The 22,018-nt window shown below is 38.6% G+C and overlaps 1 protein-coding gene across 9 annotated transcripts in view; it reads left to right on the top strand.

Moving 5' to 3' along the window:
* Positions 1–22,018, top strand: part of FER (FER tyrosine kinase) — a 434,834-nt gene that overhangs the window by 171,090 nt on the left and 241,726 nt on the right. For all 9 annotated transcript variants that reach the window (XM_025992805.2, XM_072736632.1, XM_072736630.1 and 6 more), the window contains one exon: positions 15,469–15,561. In XM_025992805.2, the coding sequence (XP_025848590.1) occupies positions 15,469–15,561 (93 nt within the window). The remainder of the gene's footprint in view (positions 1–15,468; positions 15,562–22,018) is intronic.

Raw genomic sequence — 22,018 nt, 5'->3', positions numbered from 1 at the left:
ACATGCATAAGAATATATACTCCCTGTGGCCATTCTTTTAATAAAATAGAGCCTCTCCATATTCAGTGCTGCTACATCTAATTCAACAAATCAGTTTTTTACTTTAATTACATCTTGATTCAGAAAATATATAATCAGAGCCAAAAAGGATGTTGTGGGGTGGAAAACTCATCAGGAATAAAAATTTTGAAGTACCATTCAGAACTTTTCAGATACTTTATTAGAATCTTCACAAGCTTTTGCTCTAAACGAGTTAGCGGCAGGAAACCTTTCCAGAGAGGCTTTGTTTAAGGGTTTAGTGAGCTCTGTCGTCAGAGCTATATAGAACCTTTGCTGATGGGTGAAAATGAGATTTGTTATTTTTTTCTATGAGCATCTCCAATAGGTATAGATTGCAGTATTCTTTTCTGTAAGGACAGAGATGGGCAAAGCTAGTTATGAAATGGCTGGGGAATTCAGTAAGAGCAAAGGGATTTAGCGAATGTTCAAATTATCAGTCTTTAGACTTTTTCTTCAATGATTCTGCTTCATAAAAAATACCATTTTAAATAATAATGGGCATTGCTGTACCTTTAATAATTTCGTGAAACTTTGATATGGTTATATGGTGAATACCCATTTTTAGTTTTCAGATGAAAAACTGTGGTTTAAATGTTCACACCTAATCAAAGATATTCTTGATTTCAAGCCCAACTGCTCTGGGCCAGTAGTTTAGTGTGTTATTCATTTTTGTTGACTCTACACTGCTCATTGCCTATTAATGAAATAGTTAATGAACTTATGAAAATACCAGTATATCCAGTGGGTGCTTTATTAACTTAAGCAGATTAGAGCCTATTATGTAAGGAGTAGAAACTGGGTGCTGAGATTCTAGGCTTCATATTTGATAAAAAGTAAGTCCTGGAAGTAGTGTTTAACTTTAATTGGCAAATTATGATTAAAACAATAGTTTTATTTCTAGATACATATATTATGCCATTCCTGAACCTGTTTTTAATAAGCTAAATGTTCTTTGTACCAAAATTTTGAGCTATTTATAAACACAATTAGCTAGTTTGCAAATCAAAATCCTTACAGGAATCAATCTTTTTGAAAAATGCTAAAAGAAAAAAATATTTTAACTCCCAGTATATTCTTCTGTTGTTTTTGAGGATTTCCCAAGATTTAAATAAAGGTAACTACAGATTTCCTAAAGTCTGTTTGAGTTAGAATGTTATGTGTAATTGGAATGCCTGGTTAAGTTTGAGTCTATCAGTTTTGTTTCTTTCATATAAGTCCTTTGAGGTTCTTTAGTACAAGAGTAGTTCAAATAAATGTACCCTTTTGTCTATTTGTTACATGATGTCTGATAGCTACTGTCTTGCTTAAATATGTCATTAATATGTAGCATTTATTTGGGGTGCCTGGGTGGCTCAGCTGGCCAAATGTCTGACTCTTGATTTTGGCTCAGATCATGGACTCAGGGTTCAATCCCACGACCATCCCACACTGTGGGTTCAATCCCACACTCAGCGGAAGCCTGCTTGAGATTCTCTCTTTTCCCTCTCCACCCCCTCCTCCACTTGTGCTCTCTCTTTCTGTCTTACTCTGTAAAACAAATAAATAAATCTTTAAAAAATATGTAGCATTTATTTAATATTTAGATAATTGGAATAAAAATCTGATAAAGCCCTCTGACCTTTGGAATACATATCATGAGTATGAGTTTGGGCTTCCAGATACCTGGTTTGTATAACAGAATGATTAGTACCATTCGTTGGAATGAGAAACTCCCCCAAAAAAGGGCTGTTTGGGGGTTAGGAATTCAGCATGAAAGGTGTTGACTTTTTCTGTCTTCTCTAGTAGAAAACTCACATGGATGTTTTGATATACACAGGTTTAGAGCTCCATGGTAAAGTCTGATTTGGAGATTGAAATTCTGAGTAGGCTTGGCTTAGGTGGTGAAGTTGGCACATGTTAAATATTACCCAGGGAGGAAGTATGGCGTGAGGAAAGAGGAGACCTGAGCCAATAGATCTTAGAATAACATGACCATGTTATGCCTGTTGGGGGAGAGTACATCAGGTTAATAAATGTTTCATGTAGGAGTATATGGAAAATAGAGGAAGATTCTCCCAAGAGGTCAGGTACAGTAAGTAAGAAATATCTCTGTTGGATTAGTAAAATAGAGTTTGTTAGTTTACTAAAAGCATTTGTTTTGCTTGAGTGATGAGATGAAAGCCAATGGGAACAGATTGAGGAATGGGTAGGAGGAGAGGAAAATGGAGATAGGAAGCATAGAGAACTCTTTTAGGAATTTTGTTTATGGAGAATAAGCAGCAGCAGCAGGAGAAGGAGGATGTGTGGTGACGGGAGAGGTTCATCCCTTCCTCTCTTCATTCCTCCCTCCCTACACATCTCCATTCTTTCTCTCTTACTACTTCTCTCTTTTTTCCCTTATAACAGCAACTTAAATATATATAAAAGTTGTTGGATAGGAAAAAACAAATTTTCAAAGACAGATCTGTGGAGTTCTTGTTAAGGTTGAAGGTTCTTGGAAGAGCGGGAGGGGGTGAGATACAAAGTATTAGTAGAAAGGTCAGCCATAGATAGGAGACAGCTCCATATTTCCAAATGGTGAACCAAATTAGAAGGGCAGAGAAGTAATAGATTTGTAGATTTGAGAAGGCAAGATGAAGTGGTTCCAGGCTTATAGTTTCTTTCTAAAGAGGCTGGAGGGGTTAGAATGAAGCAGTTTCAAACACAAGAAAAGTGGGAAATATTTGAGATGGTTAATAATCATTAGGAGAACAAGAAGTGCATTAGCCAGAGAAATGTAGATGTATTGTCAGATATTTCAGGCCCATTTGAAGTTAAGAATCATGTGATTCTCTCCTGCAATAATGAATTGCTTGAATGTGTGCTCAGAGAGATAGTTGGAACTACCCAAGTATCCAGGGTTGGGGTTTGCTACATGGGGACAACTAAGAGCTAGGACAGCAAGGAAATTTAGAATATTGGAATATTGGCAAGAGTATCATTAGAATGATATATTATGGTATCTCATTAGAGGAGAAGAAAAGGTGATTCGTTGGGTAAAACAAGGAGACTCAAAGCCTTAGGGTCCAGGGAGGCTAAAAAGTGGTCATCGTGGTACTGGTTGAAAGCAAACTGATGAGATAAAAGATTGTGGCCAGAAAGAGAGGCGCTTTAATTGTTAATTTGCATCTGTTATATATGATGGCAATATCCATGAAGAAGCCCTGACTAATGTGAAGTAGAAGGAAATGAAAGCTTTGTGACAACATTTCTTGAAGTGAATCTTGCAGAATAAATATTTCCTCCAAAAATAAGAATACATGTGTTATTAAGGCCCTGAGACATACTGCATTTAAGAAACCTGTTTAAATTTGATTCATGGGGCAGTTCTAAAATCCATGGGACTACCGAACCTTTTGCGATATAACATCTGTTAATCATCCAAACTAGGGTTTTTCCAAACATGTAAGCAATTATTTTATATGTCATGTGCTGAAACTGTTTTGTTTTTAAAGATTTATTCATTTATTTGGCGAGGGCAGGGGAGAGGGAAAAGGAGCAGACTCCCTGCTGAGGACTGTGGGATCTTGATCTGAATGAAAATCAAGAGTTGGCTGCTTAACCCACTGAGCCACACAGGTGCTCCTGAAACTCTTAAATTAATAGGAGTAAGTAAAAGTAATTATCACACCATAAGACAACACAGTGTTGTTTACAAAGAAGTTTTACGTTTATGTTAATTATTTCAATATTAGAAGATTTGTGTTCCTATTAAAAGTAAATATATGTCTAAAGCATATGTTAGGTTATTATTTGGTGAGTGAAAATTGTGACTTCTGTAATTCCTTATTGGAAATCCTCAGTTACTAGTGGATAGTCTAGGAAACTCTGTATTTGTTCCATGTAACAGTCAACTAAGGCAGTAGAGATAAAACACATAAGAGAGTTTGTTTACTCACATATGTAGATATATCCAGAGATTCAAACCACGTCATCAAGAATTTATCTGTCATTTTTCAGCTCCACCCTCTGTTGTATTGACTTTATTCTCAGGCAGTCACAACCAATAGTCCCATGGTTTAGCAGCTTCTCTCGGAAGGTCAAGGGTGAGGCAAATGCCTGGAACCTGATTGCCTTCTTTCTAACACAGGTCTCCCAGCCAGATTTTATTTGTTGATAATAGAAATACAATATTATAAGCACCACATTCCTGTTATTATTGACTTCTGTTTTCCAAAGCAGTCAATTACCACAAAAAGCCTTCGGAGTTCAAGCCTATATTCCTCAGAAGATCATTTAAAGGGTTAAATTCCAAATACCTAAAGAGTCTTCATTCTTATTATTTCCGTTCGATTTGGTTTTCTTTTGTTAAAGCGTTAAATGTTAAATAACGTTAAAATGTTATTATTTTTTATTTTGTTTTGTTTTTTAAAAATATTTTATTTATTCATGAGAGAGACAGAGGATGCAAAGACATAAGCAGAGGGAGAAGCAGGTTCCCTGCAGGGAGCCCGATGTGGGACTCCATCCCAGATCTCAGGATCGTGACCTGAGCCAAAGGCAAGATGCTCAACCACTGAGCCACCCAGGTGTCTCAAAAATTATTTTTTATTTTTAAAATTAAGTCTCAGGATATTCTTTTAGGTCCCAAAGTTTCTGATTCCATTCTAGTAAGTAAAATTTTGACTGAGGCCTTAAAACTCCAAACATTCCCAATTACTAGTTCCAGTAATGAAAGGAGCGCTGAATAGATAACAGGATTATTGATTCATGTGCACTGTGAGAATACTAAGAAGCCAGACCATTCAGGAAATGTTTTATTTTATTATTATTTTTATGTTTTATGTTTTATTTTTTATTTTTTATTTTTCTATTCTATTCTATTCTATTCTATTCTATTCTATTCTATTCTATTCTATTCTATTCTATTCTTTTAAGATTGTATGTATTTATTTGAGATAGACCATGAGCATGAGTGAGGAGGGAAGGGCAGAGGGAGAAGCAGATTCCTCACGGAGCTGGGAGCCCAATGTGGAGCTTGACCCAGGACCCTGGGATCATGACCTGAGCCAAAGGCAGACACTTAACCAACCAGGGGCCCCTCAGGGAACTTTTTAGATGAAATTAAAAACTTAAAACATAGTTCATACAAAACTGAAGTATGTACATAGTAGACTTTATAGTACCCTTCTAAGGTCCTCTGCCCCGGATACAAAAATCAGTCAAATTCATTTTCCCTATCCCTCAAAAGCAATCAACAAAAGAAAACCAATCAAAAGGAAATAATAAGAATGAAGACTCTGTAGATATTTGGAATTTAACCCTTTAAATGATCTTCTGAGGAATAGAGGCTTGAATTCCGAAGGCCTTTTGTGGTAACTGACTGCTTTGGAAAATAGTAGTCAAATACAAGTCTGTAACTTTTGATGAATTAATAGTGGCCTTTCCTTGGTCATACTGAAGATCCTTAAATTGTGTCTGTGTGTTTTCTTGGTTTGTGAATAAAGGTCAATAAAATGATGACTGGTAGATTGCTTGTCTTAATAAAAATGCAGATGAATTTCTGTATCCAGATATGGAAAGCACAAGAGACCATACAAAAGGGCTGAAAGTTATCTTCTTAGATGCATAAAGTCGTGGGTGCCCCTCCCTAGCACGCCTCCCCGGCTCCCGCGAAGAGGCTGCAAAGCTTGGAGAGGTCTCCTCTAGTTCCTGAAGCTGGTGGACGGACTTTGAAGCTTAGCCAGGATATTGCAATCTTGCCGGGGCTCAGATTCCATTCTTAGCTGAAGGAAAACTGATCTAGCTCTCAGAGTGTTTAAAGCTGGTGGTGAACTGATTCAAACTCAAGCTGCAGCAAAGGCCAGACCCAACTTATTACCGAGTCCCAGTCTAGCAGCCCGAGAGTAAAAGGAGTACGCGTCCCTCTTTATTGAATTCAGATTCTGCAGTTCTTTTATACAAAACCATTCGGCTCACAATAAAAAATTCTATGACACACTCAAAAGTGAAACAGAGAAATAAGAAATGGGACTTACGGCTAAGAAAATAAACAGACACAGGTGGCCTAAGTATTGGAGTTATCATGGTCTTTAATACAACTATTACAAGGGGTTCCTGGGTGTCTCACTCGTTAAGCATTTGCTTTTGGCTCAGGGATGGAGCCCCAGGTCAGGTTCCCAGCGCAGTGTGGTGTCGGCTTCTCCATCTGCCTGTCCCCCCTACCCCCCCCACTCTCTCTCTGTGTCTGAAATAAATAAAATCTTTAAACTACATACATAGCTATTACAAAAATGCTAAGCTATCTAGTGGGAAAGATGGCAGTGTGTATGAAAGATGGGGTGTTTCAGCAGTGATACGGATGTATAAAAAATGGAATTCTGGAAATGAAAAATATATCAAAACTAAGGAGTTCATTAAGTGGAATTATTAATAGTGGATCAGTGAGATGTAATTATAGGTTGATAGGACATATCCCAATGGAAAACAAAAAGAAAAAGAAAAGCAGAGTATTTGAAATCATAGGGTGATAACCAATGGACGAACATACAGGTAATTAGAATCTAAGGTGGGTGGAAGAGAGAGATGGGAGTAGAAAACATCTGAAGAGATAACGTTTGAGTGTTTTCTAACACTTTCAACCAACAAGTCCGTGAAATTTAACAAACTCCAAGCAGGATAATTAAAATGAGATTACATTTACTTATATCCCTGTCTATTATAAAAGCAGGCGGGGAAAAATATTTATTATGTATAGAGGAACAATGCTATGAATCAGAGCTGACTTCACACCAGAAACCGTAGAGACGAGACAAAGTGCCAGGGGAGAAAAAAAAAAAGAAAAACATCAACTTTGAATTCTGTAACCAGGAAAAAAAGAAAAAAAAGTCCTTTAGAAATGAAGACAAGGAGTACTTCACACCCACTAGGATAGCTATGATCAGAAAAATGGAAAGTAACAAGTTTCGACAAGGATGTGCAGAAATTGGAAGATTCTTATGTTGCTAGTGAGAATATAAAATGGTTCAGCTGCTGTGGAAAATAGTTTGGCTGTTCCTCAGAAGGCCAAACCTAGTGATTCCACTCCTACACGTATCCCCAAAAGAGGTGAAAGCAGGTACTCAAGTACATGTGTATCCGTGGTTCTGGCAGTGCCATTCACGATAGCCTAGAGATGTCCTTGTCGGTATTAATAAAGCTAAAATAATAATGGCTAATATTTATTAGTATTTATTATGTTAAGGGGAGAGAGGGAGGAGAGGAGAAGGGAAATAAATGGAAGGCAGAGGTAGGAAAGAGAGGAGAGGAAGCTGCTTTTGGAAGGACATGAGCAGCTTATTCAGGAAATGGCAATAGGGTTATTTTGACCTGATCAAAATAAGGTGTTACGGATTTTTTTTTTTAATATTTTATTTATTTAATCATGAGAGACACAGAGAGAGAGGCAGAGACACAGGCAGAGGGAGAAGCAGGCTCCATGCAGGAAGCCTGACGTGGGACTTGATCCGAGGTCTCCAGGATCGCACCCCAGGCCTTCAGGGCGGCGCTAAACCGCTGAGCCACTGGGCTGCCCGAAATAAGGTGTTAAATAGAGTGGCAAGCTTGGAGTTTGTGAGGGTGTGGCTGCAGCTGGCCTAGTGCCTTGATCATTAGACACAGGGACCGCTAATGACATATCACTTTCCCTCTCATTATCATGCACTCTGTTTTAGAAGTCCCTTGTTTAAGCAAAGAAGATAAATTTCTTGCCTTATGAGTATGTCCCCTTCGTTGTTTTAAAGGCAGCATCTTGGGGTACCTGGGTGCTTAGTTGGTTGAGCATCTGATTCATGATTTCGGCTCGGGTTGTGGATTATGTGTCATGAGATCAAGCCCCACATTGGGCTCCACGCTCAGCAGGAAGTCGGCCTGAGAGCCTCTCTCCCTCTCCTCTGTTCCTCCTCTCTACTTGGGCGTGCTCTCGCTCTCGCTCTCTCTCAAATAAATAAATCTTTAAAAAAAAATAAAGGCAGTATCTCAACTGAGTCTCGATAATTTAACTCAGAATAGTATAATTAAAAAAAAAAAGTGAGATTTACAGTTGTTTACTGAGCAGAGCCTATCAGCACCTAAAATGTGGAGTCAGTGAGGTGCTCGTAAGGAAACAGGTTGGTGTGCATTTTGTACTATTGGATAATTTACGGAAAGAGTATCTATAGCCATTTTGCTCATCCATTTGAGAAAAGCACCTGGAACATGAATAGTACTTAGATATTGAACAAGAAAGGAGCTGATTATAGCCTCCTGCTTGGGTCTTGTTTCCTCAGAGACATCATCTTAGTTAAGATACACACGTTCAAGGAAGCAAGAACCATATGATGTTTTACAACCTGGGTTTCAGCAAACTCTACTCTCTTGTCCTGTAAATTCTCTTTGCGTTGTTATTTTAAGACAAAATCCGAATAATCATTCAAATATTCCTTTTGCACGTGTGGTTTCCAATTTCGTTATTTCAGCACATGAAAGTGGTTGACTTGGCAAGCAGGCTGTCTTTCTTTAAAAAAAAAAAATATTCTTAATATGCAAGCATCAAAGAAAAACAGCATGACAAACTCGGTTACCAGGCAGCGAATACTCCTAAAATGATTTGTCTTCAGTCAGAACCCAATTGCTAAAATAAATCATTTACAAACTGTTTCAGTACTTAAATTCTATATCCTGATGGGAATAAAAACCGTGTATTCTTCATTCTCCCCCAGCAAATCAACATCCGCAAAAGACTAAGTTATTTGTTTATTTATAAATGCATTCCTTTTATGAAAGACGTACCGATATTTGCAGTATTTCATTTACATTATGGAGTCATTTATCAACAGACTCGAGTTTTTTTTCAGGAGACCATCTTCTCTGAGGTTATAATTTCCCTGTAGTTATTTCTCACAAAATCCCTCCCAATTTCAAGACTGCTTTGCATAAGCAGTCTCAGAGATGCTTGGCACTGGGCCCGGAGCTGCAGCGTGACTGTCCTTACCCCTTCTTGATCCTTGCTGCCTCCTGGTCTGAATGTGTATGTGACGGCGCCCCCGGGGCCACATCATCACTGTCCTTGTTCCTTTTCAGAACGTTATTAGATTGGGATTATTTACAGATGGCTGTGAGAAAGAATATTTGGTCCTGTTCTAATGACTTATCATCAAGGTAAAAAGTGTCCCAGTGGCACCTCTGACTATCGTTCACCTATCCGTCGGAGGTCGAGTTCTGGGGACACGGAGGCCGAGGGTGACTAACCGCCCCAGGGAAGTACCTCCGGGGCTGCCCGCCACGCGGAACTCGTGTGGGGTCCTTCTGATGATCAGGGCAGTGACCTGAACGGGAGCCAGACGGTGGGCACCGGAGCCTGAGATGAGGAGATAGAGACCGAGACACGCTAGGGAGGTCGTTTGCCCAGACTCTGCTCAGGTATGTCTTCAGACATCGGGGCCTTATGCTTCCTACTTCGGCGTGTCGTTCCACGGCCTTGTCCTGAGAGCCGGTAGCTGCTTTTCGGTTAAAGTCGTTCCTTTGTGACTTGCTCTGCCCTCCAGTTAGGCTGTCACTAGGAAGAGCGGCTGATTGTTGTCACTTACTCCACTCACCAAGGCTTTGGTTCTTGCCTCTTAGGTGCTTGCCTCACCGAGCAAAGGAAGCAGGTAGCCTGACAGCCTGTTTTACTGCAGTTTGGGAGTTTTAGTGAAGAGTAATTTAAAAACCTAATAGATACAGTTTTTACTGGAACTACAAGTAGTCTACGTATTATTTCTTAGAGTTCTTTTTTTTATAAATTGGTAATAGGAAAACTTTTAATTATTATTATTATTATTTTTTTAAGATTTGTTTATTTATTTATGATAGGCATAGAGAGAGTGAGAGGCAGAGACACAGGAGGAGGGAGAAGCAGGCTCCATGCAGGGAGCCTGACGTGGGACTCGATCCCGAATCTCCAGGATCGTGCCCTGGAGCAAGGCAGGCGCTATACTGCTGAGCCACCCAGGGATCCCCGAAAACTTTTAATTATTAAGAAAGTTTTCTCTTTATTATGAAAAATTTCCATATATATTTATATATATGTAGGGAATTTCATATATATATATGGAAAGACAGAGAGAAAGGGATAGAAATTGTGAGACCCTTCAGTCAATTTTAGTTTTTATTTTATTATTATTATTATTTTAAAAGATTTTGTTTATTCATGAGAGACACAGAGAGAGGCAAAGACACAGGCAGAGGGAGAAGCAGGCTCCCTGCCGGGGAACCTGATGGAGGCTCAATCCCAGGACCCCAGGGTCATGACCTGAGCCGAAGGCAGATGCTCAACCACTGAGCCCTGCAGGCGCCCCATTTTATTATTTTTTAAAAGATTATTTATTGGAGAGAATGAGAGAGAGTGTGGCGGGGGGGGGGGGGGGGGGAAGGGGCGGGGCAGAGGGAGAGAATCATCAAGCAGACTCCCCACTGAGCAGGGATCTTGAAGTGAGGTTTGATCCCATGGTTGTGATCTGAGTTGAAGCCAAGAGTCAGACACTTAACTGACTGAGCCCTGCAGGCGCCCCAATCCTTCAGTTAATTTTAAAATAATGAAAATGAAACACTATTCATGAATGAGATGTGAAAGTGCATCTAGAACTTTTCTTTCAAGGTAGATTTATACTTCGAATGTTTTCCTGGGCATCTCTTCAGAATATTATTTAATAACATCGTCCCCTTTCTCTGGTCCCCAAGTCCTTCTGCTATGAGCGGACGTCTTGTTGCCTGAATGAATCCCCGTGTTTGTTATCTGGAGGAAGCGCTTTACCTTGTCGTGTCTTGAGGGGGATAAAATGAGTGCAGCCTCAGCCCTAGGCGGCCTACAGGCAGTATTAGTTCCTGTTTCCATGGTAATTGAAAGGAAGCCTTTTAATTTCTAAAAGTAGCCATTTAAATCATTAATAACAAAAGTCAACTTGTCAGTGAATTCAGCACAGTCTGAAGTATTATGAGGCCATAATTTAGCGCTGATACATGATGCTGCATAGACCAGCGTTAGCAAGTGAGTCTCATGTTTTACTTGTGGAAGTCTGGGCACCGAGGGATCCTGGATTAAAATTTTTTAATAAATTTTGTAAAATTTTAAAAAATTGTTTATAAATTTCATTTGTATTTGCTTATTCCTGTATGAAACTGAAGGTCTACTTAGTGTTTGTGAGAATTCATTTTTTAGATCAACTTGTTTAAAGAGTACTTTAAATGAAAGGGTCTTGGGGTATTTGGTAACTAATCATATCCCCCAAACACACAGTAGTATATTATGCTTCATCACTTAATATAAAGGAAGCACTTTCTGACGTCTTCCTTGCGCCACACGCGGACCTGCCCAGTAGACTTAACTGGTGTTGGTTTCTGTTTTGGTATTATCAAACGGTCTTGAGGGAAATGGTTCTCTTTCCTGTTTGATGCCCAAGATGTAGCTCGAAGAGAATTCCTGTTGTCATTTCAGTGCATATTATTTGATCATGGACAAATAAAGTGCTTTTTAATACATAAAACTCTCCCCTGAACTTTCCACTTTTCTGCATAACCTCTCGGTGCCTCTCAGTTCTCCTGGTACTCTTTCCTCGGCACCCTACTGTCTCCCGTATTTCAAAGCATTAACTCAGAGGAGGAGTCTAAATTCGCAGAAGAGGTGTTTGGTGCTCTCATTGCCAAACAGGTGAAGTTAGCACTTCTCCCTGTCAGTAGTAGCAGCAGCAGGATCAGCAGTAGCGTTACTGCTTCTACTGATGTTTCTGCCCTCTCCACAGCCACTCAGAGTCGGGGCAAGAAATTCTCCACAGGAAGAAATGAGTAAATTAGGCTGGGAAGTAGAAAACTATAGCCTCGACGGTACTTTCCAATATGTGTGCTACATATAATTATACTGTTCTATAAAAACATACTGTGCTATATATAATGCCAAAAATAAATATTTGTAAACATATTACATACTATGAGTATACTACATATAAATATATTGCAAAGCATACATGCGTTACCATAATATAATATAACAAATATAATATAATATAATATAATATAATATAATATAATATAATATACAACTGCTGTGTGTATCTTACTCCCCAACTCTTTTATTCTCCATATTCTGGGTAAACCTTTTATTAGGTTTTACCTTCCCAAACATTTTTTCTTTTTGGAAGATTTCTCAAGCACCAGAATTAGATTTTTTTTTTTAAATTTTTTATCCTTTAAAAGATTAATTGATTGATTGATTTGAAATAGAAGAGCAGAAGGAGAGGGAGAAGCAGAGTCCCCACTGAGCAGGGAGCTTGACTCAGGGCTTGATCCCAGGACCCTGGGGTCATGACCTGAGCCAAAAGCATATGCTTAATGCACTGAGCCACCCAATGCCCCCAGAATTAGATTTTTTAAAAAACCCCAAACACCCAAGTCGAAGTTGGCCATGCATTAAAGAAAGGTCTCACTATATTCTTTCGGTGGTTCAAGGCTGTCTTTCCTTCAGCGCCTCTTGTGACTCTGCACACGAATTTTTACTAGAAAGTAAAGTGAAGCTACAGCTAGGATTAAGCCTATAGAATGTATGCTCACATTCCTAAGGTGATGGCCATTTGTGCTATAGTAAAGATTTCTCTTTTAAAGTAGATTTTATCAAATATATACATGCTTTTGACATGTTCCTTTTTAATCACGTGCAATAACTTGTAATTGTGCTCAGAAGAAGGTTTGTATTAACTTTTTCATTTCATAGGTGATCAAAATGAGGTATGGATAGTGATTTACATGAGATCGTAAACAAGTTAGTAATGTAAGTAATGATGAAAAAGAAGTTGAGGTCATTTGTTCTGTTAGGTTATTATAAGATTAAATTGTTAACGTGCATATATGTTTGTAGAATGATAAGAATATTCATACTGCAACCATTAGAATGAAAAATAAAGTAGAAGTAGTCAATTGGAGAGACAGAGGTTGAATTTCAGAAACTACAATGTTTATCAGAGAGCGTATGGCTAAAAATGTCTGCATTTACTGTGTGGAGACACGTCCTCTAGGTGTTAGGGACAAAGGAAACAAGTGATGTTATTTGTGGCCTGTTTTACTTATTTTCCACTGATCGTAAAATTGAGCACACTACTGTTGGAAGACATATTGAAACCCAGGACATGGCAATAGGACCTTGAGTTCTTTTGTCTGCTGCTGATTAAACAGTTGAAATGTTGTCATTATTGGAAAATTGACCAGTGCTTGTGCAGCTGCTACGTGTGTACGAGTGCATGTGCACGTCCACGTCTGTGTGTCTCCATGGCTGCTGTGGACCCTGTGGGGGCCGCCCCTGCTTGGGCGCTTGTTGGCCAACAGTGCACAAGGGGTTCCTCCTGTCGTCTCCAGCCCCCGGCATGCAGGCCCGCCCTGTCTCTGTTGCCTCCTGCTGGCCACCTCCACGGCTGTGGGAGGAACGGGGCCTCTCGCTTTGGCCAGGGGAGCTGCTGGGTGTTGCTCCCCAGAGCAGGAGCCAGAGGAAGCAGGAGGTGCACCCGCTCCTTTCTTGGTGAGGGGTCCCACATAGGGTCTGGGCTGCGGTCCACCTGTGGCCCACTCAAGAAAGGATGCTTCCCAGGGGAGGCCGAGGCCTTAATTGGCTTCCTGTCTCCACGTCTGGTACCCTAGGCCTCCAGGCCCTTCAGCATGGGTCCCATGCAGCCCTGCAAAGGGGGGCTCCCTCCCTGACCACACATGGCTCCTGGGACCCAGGAGGGGCCCCAGGCTGATCCTACCCATGCCAAGGATTTGAGCTGTGACTGGACAGATCACCCCAGGGGTTGCTGGGCCTCCGCGTCCTCCTATGTGATGAACAGTTGAGACCAGAGACCTCTGACGGGCCGGCTGGATGCCCTGTGCCCTGTGGTGTGGCCTGCCTGCCTGAGAAGTCACCCTAGGGCAGTGCATCCCCCAGCATTGAGGTGGCTGAGGCTCGCTTCCACGGCCAGGAGGGCTGCCTCTGCGCTTCACATCTTCTGACACCCGCTCTGTGGGCCCGCTCACACTCCTGTACTCACCATAAGCCCCAAGCACAAAGCCGGCCAAGTATGAAGGGAGCTGTGGCCCCAGGAGTGAGGAAACAGTCACCCCCTCCTCCATGCACGGCAGATGCCACCAGCCTCTCGGGCACCTCCCACGGTGCCCGTGGGCGCACCACCCGCCCTTCTGTAGAGAAGGTGGCCAGCGAGGGCCTTCACCAGCCCTGGGACAGGGTGAACCAAGGCAAAATGCAAAGGACCCAGTGAGCATGACCTTCAGATACCCCTTCACTTGGAGAAGGTGGGAGAGGCCTCCAGGCTATCCTTTGTGGCCCGGTGAGGACGCTGCTGTGAGGCCTGGGCGTGAGGCAGTACCTTCAGGTTCAGTGGGGGCAGGGGGGTCGCCCACCCTCCGCAGAGGAAGGGCCGGGTGGTGACCGCCATCAAGCAGGGCTGGGTCGGGTGAGGACTGACTAACCACATTTACACGACTTGAGTGTTGAACCCTGATTATAATGTGTGTACGGCGCCTTTCCTAGTCCAATCCTGAGCCCCGGGGAAGCAGGAAAGTGTGGCTGGCCTCTTGCACTGCTTTGTCTCCAAAATAAACTACTGAAATCAAACCACGTTTCACACATGTTTACAAAAAAAAAGAAATTTGACAGGCCCTCACAATCCTTCCTTATTACCTCCTAGTTCTCATTTTTGTTCTATTTCCTTTTGTATCTACCCTCTTACCTAGCTGTTCGTTTGCATTTGTTAAATGGATCTAAAGATATGAAATTTTAAGGAAAAGTTTCTTTCGATTGTGATATATGATACCCAGAAATATACCTCCTAAAGCAAGTGCAATCTGAATTGACTTTCCTTAGTGGAGTTCTCCCACCACCTCATCCTTTTTTAAATTTTCTTGTGGTCCTCTTCTGGTGGTGTCATCATCATCGTCATCGTCATGATCTGTGGATCTTTGGGAAGGTTCCTAGCTACTTAAGTGGAATTCACTATTTAAAAAAATATGTTCAATATAGTTCTCCTCCTGTTTTTCCCCTCTTACTGTTTCCTTGGAAATCCCTCACAGCTACACTCTGAAATCTGTATTAGACTGGTTCCTCACAGCTTGTGTCTTTCTTTTTTTCACCTGCATGTTAATACTTGGTTCCCTATGGATTTCCTTTGCATTTCTTCTTTTCTCTTTTCTTAAGAATTTTTATTTCTTTCTTATTTTTCCCCAAATCAAGACATTTATTGAGGGACCAAAATACTATAGAGTTTATATGCATTTGATGATTTGTCACCTTTAATGTCACCTTTAATGTTGTATTTTATTTAGTATTTAATGAGCTGTGGATAAATACCTAATTACCCAGCATAACTGTATAAACTAGTTTACCATTGCTGAAGACTTCTTTCTGTATCTTTCCAGGAAAGAAAGGAGAGGCTATCCAAATTTGAGTCCATCCGTCATTCAATTGCTGGAATAATTAGGTCTCCAAAGTCTGCACTGGGCTCTTCAACAGTAAGTAGGATGAACTCTATGTGCTACTGAAAATAATCATATTCTAACTTCTTTCTGATAACAATGACTATCATAGGTAAGTTTTTCCTTACAGATATAAAACTAAGTACATAATAATAACTTTTTGTATGTATATGAATCTGTTCATACATATAATTAGGTATGTATAATTTACAAATTCTATGTAAAACTGATACAGGGAGGAAGGAAATAAACTTGTATTCCAAATCTCCTGTACTGCATACAAATGATCATAGGAAACATTTTAGGTATTTTGAGGCTTTATTAGAAGAAGAGCATAGACAAATTTTTTTTCCAGTGAAACATTTTTATAATAGGGACTGTTGTATATGTATTTTTTAAATGTATCAATTTATATGTGTGTTCATACTCTTTAGAACATTTCAGTTATTAAATTGAAGTCTGTTTGAATTTTGGGTTTGGCATATCAGAGTGGTGCATGAAATATTTCAGATCTGTAGTAATAGCAGCTATAGCCAAGCAGGATAAATTCTTTTTCCATTTATATGGTAAAATTTTAAAGCATTTTTCTTACTTCATTACTTTTTTTTTTTAAGATTTTATTTATTTATTCATGAGGGACAGAGAGAGAGAGGCAGAGACATAGGCAGAGGGAGAAGCAGAAGGAGAAGCAGGCTCCATGCAGGGAGCCCAATGCAGGACTTGATTCCAGGACTCTAGGATCATGCCCTGGGCCGAAGGCAGGTGCTAAACCACTGAGCCACCCAGGGATCCCCCTTCATTACCATTAAAATTGTCAAACTTTTTTTCCCAGCTATCCCTCATTCACAGTAGAGCTTTAGAATGATAACGAATGATGGTCAAAACAACAATATTCAGTACAAATTAATTTTGTGCTCCGCCCTCCATCTTTCCAAGTTTCTACATAGTATCTTAATATTATTTCTTATTACTTAAAAGCTCAGCTTTTTAAAATAATGTGACCTAGCCTTATTTAGAAAATCATGATATTTCCTATCCATAGATTGGTTAAATCTCCATTCACACTTTGGATTTATTTGCTATAATTCCTTTTTAATATGTAACACATGTTCCCGTATTTATTCCACTCAAGCAACACTCTTTTATACACAATTGAGGCAAAGCATCAGTTATTTTAATTAACAAAAAAGAAGAAAATTATATTTTAACATGAGAGATGTTCTCCTTCAGTGTTAGCCTTTGGTGCTCCTATGGTCACTTCTGGAGGTTTAATGGGAACAGGGAGGGGCTGTGAACTGATGCAGACCGTCTCCTGTGGCATTAAATAGTAAATACAAAAATAAAAATAATTTTAGGCAAAAACTATATTTGGTTCCAGTAAAACTATATTTGGAACCAGTAAATCTCTTTTAAGGCTCATATCCTAAACTTGTTCTCTTAAGTTAATGATTTATAACTTCACGGATAGATAGTAGTGCATAGGACTTGGTTTATTATGATTTTACTTTCAGAATAAAGAATAAAGTATAGGAGGCTTGATTAGGCACCTGTGACATATTCTAGAGACTATGAGGACAGGTTTTCATGACTTAGAAGAAAAGAAAAAGAGTTCTAGAAAAGAAATATTCAAAGTTTTTACAAAAGAGTAAAATAGTTCCTGAAAGGAAATGTTCAAATGTGTTCTTCAAAAAAAAAGAAAAGCAGTTCTTAAAATGTTCGGATACCTCAGTTTGCGCTTCATAAAATTATTTAGCATTGAAATAAGTCAGTGAAACACATGACATCATTGAGTTGTCATTAACTCACCTTTATTTCACTTAGTCGGAGGTCTTTGTGCCAGTGACTAGTAGCAGTTTATTTGTGGACGAATTCATGGAAGGTGTTCCCCCCACTTGATTTTTCTGTAGTCAACTCTTGTAAATACTTGAGCATGAAGGCCTCTTATAAATTCAGGGTTATCTTCACCTTTATTCCCAGGTGTAAAATTAGGAGAGAATGGGGGACGACTGGGTGGCTGAGCTGTTTGAGCATATGCCTTTGGCTCGGGGTGTGATCCGGTGGTCCCGGGGTCGAGTCCCACGTTGGGCTGGAGCCTACTTCTCCCTCTGCCTGTGTCTCTGCCTCTCTCTCTCTGTCTCTCATAAATAAATAAATAAATAAATAAATAAATAAATAAATAAATAAGATCTTTAAAAAAAACTAGGAGAGAATGGAATTTAGAGCTTCAAATTTTAGCCAGCGACAGACAAATAAAAGAATTCGATGATCGTGGAAAAGGGATAACACTCTCAATGTTTGCTTGTTCATTTTCCTGATAACCTGGGATGCTTTTAGCTGAAATGAAGTGCTTTTCCCACAAAGTATGTACCTCATTCAAATATACGTTGCAATCTATTTTTCATAAATTATTAATATCCTCAAGCTATGAAATGCCCATTTCGTCCAGGAAAATGTTCCCTCTGTAACTGAGGATTCTAGAGAACGTTGACTTCAACGTCCAGTTTGGTCTATTTGTATCTTCATGCTGTAGGCCATCATTGCTTCTATCAGTTAAGTGCTCCTTGGTATTTCCTGATTTATTTAGAAATCTTGTGAACCAAAAAGACTGGGGCGGTGTATAGTTTATGACACTATTGTTCACTATAAATAAATGTGCTCTAAAGCTTTTGGCTCTAGCTTTTTCTCTAAATCATTAGGTATCCTTGTATTTGGAGAAAGGATTTCTCCAAATATTTAAAATATTTTTTAAAAGATTTTATTTATTTATTCATAAGAGACAGAGGCAGACATAGGCAGAGGGAGAAACAGGCTCCTTGCGGGGAGACCAGTGTGGGACTTGATCCCAGGACCCCAGGATCATGACCTGAGCTGAAGGCAGACGCTCAACCACTGAGCCACCCAGGGGCCCCATATTTAAATATTTTATGGTGATATATGTCACATACTATAAAATTCATCATTTTAAAGTATACACTTAATGGTTTTTAGTGTACTCACAATGTTGTGCAACCATCTGTGCTGTCTACTTCTGGAACATTTTAATCTCCCCAATAAGATTCTCCATACCTAGTAGTAGTTAGCCTTATTTCCCTCCTTTTCCAATTTTCTGGCATTCACTAATCTACTTTTGATCCCTAAGGATTTACCTCTTCTGGATATTTCAGATAAATGGAATCATATAATATGTGACCTTTTGTGTCTGTTTTTTCCTGATCAGTGTAATGTTTTCAAGGTTCATCTGTGTTGTCACATGTAACAGCACTTCATCCCTTTTTATCACTGAATAATGTTCTATTCATGAATTTATCACATATTGTTTACCCAAGTGTAAATAACAAATACAGAATTAAAAATAGTTTTAGGCAAAAACTATATGACGGAATAAATCTCTTTTAAGACTCATATCCTAATCTTGTTTTCTTAAGTTAATGATTTATAACTTCACAGATAAATAGTAGTTCATGGGACTTGGTTTATTATGATTTGATCTTCAAAATAAAGTATAGGAAGCTTGATTAGACATCTATGATATATTCTGGAGACTATGAGGACTTGGAAGAAAAGTCATCTTTTGTAATGGACATTTGGGTTGTTTCCACTTTTTGCCTATTATGAATAATGTTGCTGTGAACATGGCTGTTAAAGTTTTTATGGGGACGTGTATTTTCAGTTCACTCTGTCGTATACCTGGGAACTCCTAGGTCATGTGGTGATTCTGTGTTTAAGTTTTTGAGGAACTGCCAAACATTTTTCCACAGTAGTTGCAGTGTTTTACATTTACACTAGCAGTATACACATGTTTTAATTTCTCTACAATGTCATCAATGCTTGTTATTTTCCGTTTTTTTTAAATTATATTCATACTAGTGGATGTGAAGTGATACATCTTTTATTTGCATATTCCTACTGACTACTAATGTTGAGCATCTTTTCATGTACTTATTAGTCATTTGTGTATGTTCTTCAGAGATATGACTGTTCATTTTCTTTGAACACTTCTAACTGAGTTGCTTTTTAATTCTTGAGTTGTAAGAGTTCTTTATATATTTTGGATACAGGCCCCTAACACATACATACTTTGCAATTTTTTCTTTCTCATTTTATGGATTGTCTTTTCACTTTCTTGATAATGCCATTTGACAGAAGTTTTTGGCAAAGTCCAGTTTATCTATTTTTCTTTAATGGCACATGTTTTTGGTGTCATATTTAAAAACCCACCATTAAATGCAAGACCATCCAAATTTTCACCTTTATTTTATTCTGAGTGTTTTACAGTTTTAGCTTATACATGTAGGCCTTTGATTCAGTATCAGTTAATTTTTGTATATGGTGCACGACAGAGGTCCAGATCCATTCTTTTATATGTGGAAACATATGTAATTTAAAATCTTAAAAAAAGCAACAACTATGAAATCCCTGTTTCTTCATTCAAATGAACATATAAAAATTGAAACTTTAAAGCATAATTTTATTTTTTTTTATTTTTTATTATTTTTTAAATTTTTAAATTTTTATTTATTTATGATAGTCACAGAGAGAGAGAGAGAGAGGGAGAGACACAGGCGGAGGGAGAAGCAGGCTCCATGCACCGGGAGCCCGATGTGGGATTCGATCCCGGGTCTCCAAGATCGCGCCCTGGGCCAAAGGCAGGCGCCAAACCGCTGCGCCACCCAGGGATCCCTAAAGCATAATTTTAGATAAAATAAGGCAATTAATTCCAGTATACATAGGGAAATGAAACTAGAATTAATCTTAATATTATTTCCATTGGACTTGTCATAGCTATTTATTTCAACATTTTTAATAGTGGGGCTAAAATGTAGAGCCTATTTGAAGGCAGTCATGGAATACTTTGACCTTGATGGAAGGAGAACATCAGGTAATCAGATTATACATGAATTTGGTTTTAATCGAATATGGTGTATCAGGTGGTAGATTTATAATATTTTTTGTTATGATCTGAGTAGTTTTTAAATGTTTTAACATTTCCTAGAATGTGGGCTTTGTTCCAATATAGTAAAAGGCTTAAATAACCTTTCATTACTACCTCTGGGCTCCAAGAACTACTCTATATCCAGCATCTTCCTGTGCTGCGAGAGGCCATAAATTCGCTTTGAGAACTACTTCTCAGAGACTGCTTCTGAAGTCAGGGCTAGAGGTTTTAGGATTACTGGCATAATCTGGGAGCCTACTGGTAATCATGTATATCCATTTCCATTGGAAGTCTTTCAAGCCACATTCTATTCAGTGACATCTATTCTAGTCATGTCAAGAATACTTCCCTTTCTCAGAGCCATCTTTTACTGAAGAATTTCTAAGTACATGGTTGAGCAAACAACTTGCTCCATCTCACAGCCACTGGTGGCTCCTAGTTGTATCACTGCTCTGTGGAGTGATAACACCTTTCTTATAGTAGCACTCTTTGAAAAACGTTCTTTAAAATCAGAGTAAAGCACACCTTGTCCAAATAATTGTTCTTAAGAACTTAGAAGAATTATTATTAAACTCTTGGGGCGCCTGGATGGCTCAGTTGGTTAAGCATCTGACTCTTGATGTCTGCTCAAGTCTTGATCTCAGGGTCATGAATTCAAGCCCCATGTTGGGCTACATGCTTCATTATTTAACTGAAGAATAATAATAATATAATTAATAATATATGGTAATACAATAAATAATATAATAAATATAATAAAGAATAATAATTTAATTATTTAACAATTATTTAACTTATTTCCTTATAAATCATATTTTTCTATATTGTATTGGCATATATGTTATTTCAGTTTTATAATCACTTTGTACTTGAATTTTGAAAAAAAATGGAGAATAAAGATATGCTTCCATTATATGGAATAATATAGTAAATAAGTTTAGTTGGCTTACTTCTCTTTAGAAAATTTGAAAATTATAACCAGCTATGTTTAAGTTGTACATCGTGTGATGTTAGTATTAAAATGCTTGGCTTCTCTTGTTGGCATAGGGAAATGTAGTTCTTTTCATGCATAATAAACTACTTATGGATTTTAGTATTCTTCAAGCCTAGCAGAAAGCAACCTTGTACTTCTTTTAACAAGACATGTTGTTAAATTCAGGTTAAATATTATATATTTTAAACCTTCATTGTCTTTCTTTATTCTTAAGATTTTAACTTACCTCCCCTCTTTCTAGCCACTTCCACTCCTCAGACGCTACGGTGTAGAAAAAAATGAGAAATAAAGGAAAATAAAAATAAAAATTCTTGTATCATCTCACTACCATATGTACACGGCATTCTCTATGTAGTTAGTCATGTTCAGGAAAACTAAATATTCTCAGAATTGCTAGTTTTGAATCATTAGCATTATCATACATAATTTTTAAGAAAGGCTCATTGGGTTTATTTTCTGCAACCAGTAATTTTACTGTATAGGGAGTACATCTATTCTTTTAGTTGTTTAATCAAATGCTTAAAACAAATGATCTGATCATGTCCAAATGATAATGTATTCTTCAC

Source organism: Vulpes vulpes, chromosome 14 (assembly GCF_048418805.1).
Source record: "Vulpes vulpes isolate BD-2025 chromosome 14, VulVul3, whole genome shotgun sequence".
Lineage (NCBI taxonomy): Eukaryota > Metazoa > Chordata > Mammalia > Carnivora > Canidae > Vulpes > Vulpes vulpes.
The sequence above is the reverse complement of the archived record's forward strand: the minus strand, read 5'-3'. Positions and strand labels throughout refer to the sequence as shown.